The sequence below is a fragment of the Tachysurus vachellii genome, chromosome 25, assembly GCF_030014155.1.
Source record: "Tachysurus vachellii isolate PV-2020 chromosome 25, HZAU_Pvac_v1, whole genome shotgun sequence".
In the NCBI taxonomy this organism is placed as follows: Eukaryota; Metazoa; Chordata; class Actinopteri; order Siluriformes; family Bagridae; genus Tachysurus; species Tachysurus vachellii.
Genome location: NC_083484.1, coordinates 16,976,578 through 16,981,569, shown reverse-complemented (window position 1 = coordinate 16,981,569; position 4,992 = coordinate 16,976,578). Strand labels below are relative to the sequence as shown.

The 4,992-nt window shown below is 37.2% G+C and overlaps 1 protein-coding gene across 3 annotated transcripts in view; it reads left to right on the top strand.

Annotated features, from left to right (window-relative positions):
- The first annotated feature begins 226 nt into the window (after positions 1-226).
- Positions 227-4,992, top strand: part of gramd1a (GRAM domain containing 1A) — a 22,896-nt gene continuing 18,130 nt past the window's right edge. The window contains exons 1-2 of one of the 3 annotated variants that reach the window (XM_060861451.1): positions 227-345; positions 4,913-4,992. The exon at positions 4,913-4,992 is cut by the window's right edge and continues 611 nt beyond it. Coding sequence is in view for 1 of the 3 variants with exons in the window: in XM_060861454.1 (XP_060717437.1) it covers positions 2,512-2,618 (107 nt within the window). In the remaining 2 variants the exon portion in view is untranslated. Of the gene's footprint in view, positions 346-2,035; positions 2,619-4,912 lie in introns of those variants that run through there. The other 2 variants (XM_060861452.1, XM_060861454.1) reach the window with 2 other exon arrangements.

The following is a 4,992-nucleotide window of genomic DNA, read 5'->3' as shown; positions in this document are numbered from 1 at the left end:
CTTTGTTTTAGTTTCCAATGAACTGATGCTCGCTGTCAGAGTGAGAACATGGAGCAGTGAGCACTAGAACAAGGACGAGTCAGTGGAGAACAAGGTTAATAAAATATGCTTTACACATGCAGTGTGCATGCAAATAACCACACACACAAACACACACACACTCACACCTCCTCTCGCGTAGTGCTTAGGCCTATATTTAGTCCGGTCTGCATTTGCACATGGCTCCTGTGGCACTCTGGTACGAGTCCAAGCAACCTGAGGCAATAACACACTGCATTAAAACCAGAGAAGATAGAAGCATGAGGACATCAGGAGTCTGATCTCTGTTTAAAGTCAGACTGTTCTGTGAGTCAAGACCATGTGGTTATTTTTTTATTATTGAGATAAGTTTATTAAGGGGTCCAAGCACTTCTCTTATGAACTGTTATGACTGTGATTAAATTGTTGGTTGGAGGTAAAACAAAATGTGGACTGATTTAGATCCCTATCGGAATCAATATCGTCCACATTTGAATGTGTTTACAGTCTACACTCTCAGAGAAAAGGGCATTAAACTCTACTTTGAACTGTCCTGGGGTGGTGTCCTCAGGTGTACCTCCTCTACCTTACTGCTCTCATACTCTAATTCATGTTTTATTTGTATGCTTTAAATCCTTTTTAAGGTTCACTACGTTCACATTTCCCAGTAACACACATATTAACGATAGGAAGGATGTGAGATTGATGGAACACCACAACGACAATTAAAGGTAGACTGTAGACCTTTTTCTGAGAGTGTACGTTGATATTTTTATTCCAACATTTCTAATAAAACACGGTGACCCAGTGCTGATCAGCCTCAGGCAGGAGGTTAGAGATTACATAGCCAGCGTGCTCAAACCAAACAACTTTATTATTTACTTTTTTGTGTTGTTGTTTTTTTTTGTTTTTTTTTTACCAACATTTCACTTCATCACGACATTAGGGCTTAAAATCTAGCTAAAAAAAAGCTAACATGAAGCAGCCATCTTTTTTAAAGTACCTTCATAGTTATAGCTAGTAATCTATTTCTATTTCTATTTCTATTAACAGTTTGTTAGCTAACGGGCAGGTTTCTGTTCCATACGTGTGTCTGATGTTCATTTGCAACGGATTTGCAGGTTGAAAAACTGAACACTAAACAACTAAAAATGATAAATATTTATGTGTACAGGCTTCACATGGTATGGTAATAAATGTGTGTGTGTGTGTGTGTGTGTGTGTGTGTGTGTGTGTGTGTAGTTTGCATGCATGTACTGCAACAATATTTATTGAGTTGAAAAGAAACATTTTTATAGCATTCTAAATGTCAGAAATATAAATAAAATATAAGTGTTGAGTGCAGAATGACAGCATAAAATAAAGAGATATCAGTGTAAAACTATTAGCTGTGTATCAACAGTGAGTTATAACTTAATGCAATGAAATGAATTAAAATAAATGTTTGGTCTTGAAACGTGCTGATAATTATGACATAAACTATAAAACTCTAAATCTATATTATCTGCCTATTATTTGGATGATTTCTTGAGTTTTATCCCTTTATTTTGGTTCCTAACAAGTAATAAAGCTCTGATTATCAGCCATGTTGCCGTTAAAAATGTGAAAATATAACTTCCTTCGACTCTAAATTAATCATATGATATAATAAATAAAAAATAAAATTAAAATCCGTGTATATTAGAAGGTAAAAATGCACAAAGGTTAGCCCTTCTCCCTTGCTGTCGTCTCGTGCACGCGCATGGCTCTCGGGAACACCCGTTACTTTTTCTCTCCGCGTTCACGTACTCGACTGTACCATAAAGTTGGGACAGAAAGGGGTGTTGTGTAATTCTGCTTCTGAGAAACAAAGCATATATTTCACATTTCAACGTCCACCTATAAAGGTTGTAGACTTTAAATAGACTAAATAGTAATACTTGTAATCTGAGTCGTTACTGAGCCTCGATGAGGGCTGTGAATAATTTGCCTCACTGTCTGTTTTCCCCGTCAGTGTCGAACTTTTGTTCTACTTGATCAGAGACCCTGCATATCGATGCTATATTGCTTTGTGTATTGTTTAGCTAAGAAATAAGAAGTTTTATTATTTTATGCGTATTTTAAAGATTACTTATAAATAAACAGTAAAGTTATTTTCCTGTTTAATGTAAATAGTTAACTGTACGGCTTTTTATTTTATTATTTTTCCTATTATTTAGCCTAAACTAGCTAACAGCTAACCAGCTAACTAGTGTTATTACTGCTAGTTCTCTGAGGTAAATTATGGTGATCAGAGACGCTGCTAAAAGTGACAACAGTCATCTATAATGATTTATTTTCTGATGTAATATATCTTCGTGCGCTGCGAATGAAAGGACTTTTATTGTTTTATTGAACCGCTGCTTTCTATAAAGAGAAAACTTTTAGTCTTGAAAAAGTTTTATGTAAAAGATAGTATTAGAGATTAGCCTGTGTTAGCTGTGCTAAGCTAAAGGGAGTGTAGTTAGTTAGAGGATGCTCATGTGTTCCTGTGATAAAGTAGATTTTAATCCCATCACACAACGCAGAGTTTATGAAGCCGAACAGGATCATGGACATGGGGCTCATTCATCTAACGGGAGGTAGGAAGTGTGGAATAAACCTCTGTTTATAAACCAGTGTTTATTAGTGTGTGTGTGTGTGTGTGTGTGTGTGTGGAATAAACCTCTGTTTATAAACCAGTGTTTATTAGTGTGTGTGTGTGTGTGTGTGTGTGTGTGTGTGGAATAAACCTCTGTTTATAAACCAGTGTTTATTAGTGTGTGTGTGTGTGTGTGTGTGTGTGGAATAAACCTCTGTTTATAAACCAGTGTTTATTAGTGTGTGTGTGTGTGTGTGTGTGGAATAAACCTCTGTTTATAAACCAGTGTTTATTAGTGTGTGTGTGTGTGTGTGGAATAAACCTCTGTTTATAAACCAGTGTTTATTAGTGTGTATGTGTGTGTGTGTGTGTGTGTGTGTGTGGAATAAACCTCTGTTTATAAACCAGTGTTTATTAGTGTGTGTGTGTGTGTGTGTGTGTGTGTGTGGAATAAACCTCTGTTTATAAACCAGTGTTTATTAGTGTGTGTGTGTGTGTGTGTGTGGAATAAACCTCTGTTTATAAACCAGTGTTTATTAGTGTGTGTGTGTGTGTGTGGAATAAACCTCTGTTTATAAACCAGTGTTTATTAGTGTGTATGTGTGTGTGTGTGTGTGTGTGTGTGTGGAATAAACCTCTGTTTATAAACCAGTGTTTATTAGTGTGTGTGTGTGTGTGTGTGTGTGTGTGTGTGTGTGTGTGTGTGTGTGGAATAAACCTCTGTTTATAAACCAGTGTTTATTAGTGTGTGTGTGTGTGTGTGTGTGTGTGTGTGTGTGTGTGGAATAAACCTCTGTTTATAAATCAGTGTTTATTAGTGTGTATGTGTGTGTGTGTGTGTGTGTGTGTGTGGAATAAACCTCTGTTTATAAACCAGTGTTTATTAGTGTGTGTGTGTGTGTGTGTGTGTGTGGAATAAACCTCTGTTTATAAACCAGTGTTTATTAGTGTGTGTGTGTGTGTCTGTGTGTGTGTGTGTGTGTGTGTGTGGAGTAAACCTCTGTTTATAAACCAGTGTTTATTAGTGTGTGTGTGTGTGTGTGTGGAATAAACCTCTGTTTATAAACCAGTGTTTATTAGTGTGTGTGTGTGTGTGTGTGTGTGTGTGTGTGTGTAATAAACCCTTATTTATTAGTATGTTTACGTGTGTGTGTGTGTGTGTGTGTGGAATAAACCTCTGTTTATAAACCAGTGTTTATTTGCGTGTGTGTGTGTGTGTGTGTGTGTGTGTGTGTGTGTGTGTGTGTGTGTGTGTGTGTGTGAACCCTTACAGCATGTCTAACAGAAATCTCACCTTACCAGTGATATTTAGAGGGATTTTCTTTGTCCTGGAGAGTGTAATGAATTTATGAAAGGTGCAAGAATTAGTGAATTAGTTTTCTTTATTTTCTGTTTTTGTGACGAAATTCCTGTCAGCTTGTGTAGTCTCTCAGTCGTGTTTATGACGGTGTATAAAGGTGTTATAACGCCTGGAGATTGTTCCAGCGGGTTTATAACTCTGTAATAATTGGATCGGTGTGTAAACAGAAGTGAACTGAAGATCCATGTTTTGCAATCACACACACACACAATCACACACACACACACACAAAGGCCCTGCATACCAGTCCCTGTGAATGAGCTGTTTCAATAACAGACCTCGCGCATTAACATCAGTCACAAATCAGCAGTGTGGTGTGTAAATATGTGTATAGTGTGTGTGTCTGTGTGAATAGAGTGTTAGTTTGGACTGAACTTTGTTTGGTGTTGTTGATGGTGTTTGGTATTCTGAAGCCGTGTTGTTTATTTGTTTTTAAAAGCTGCACTTTAACACTAAACCATATGACGATATGACATACAAGTTCCCGTTCAGACTGAACAGATCTGCTCCAGCACTGCTCCTTTAAAACGTGTGAATTACTACAGTACATCCTTCTGAACATGAGCTCACAGATGTGTCGGGGGGAGTGTGTGTGTGTGTGGGTTGGGGGTGTGTGTACAATGACACAGAAATGTGCATTTATTCTTTCTTTTAAAACATGTTGATGTGTGTTAATTAGTAATGAATAATAATTGAATTTCAGTATGATGAATTATAATGAACCAGGCTGCAGTAGGGAGTGTTAGACATGCTGTAGTAAAGAAAGCAACATGATTATTGTGATCATCCGGAGTTCTGTCGGCTGATCAGGGGTCTGGGTCACTGCTTTCATGCAGTAGAATCACTACAACTTTGTGTTTATTATCTCACAATCATTTAAGAATAGGAAAAGATGATTTTTTTTTGCAAACAAATGGAGTTTCTCCTTTCCTCAGGACTTCACTCGTCGTCGTCGTCAAGAGCGCAGCATGTGAGATGATGAAGATTTGGAGATTTCTGAATGATAAATGAGTTT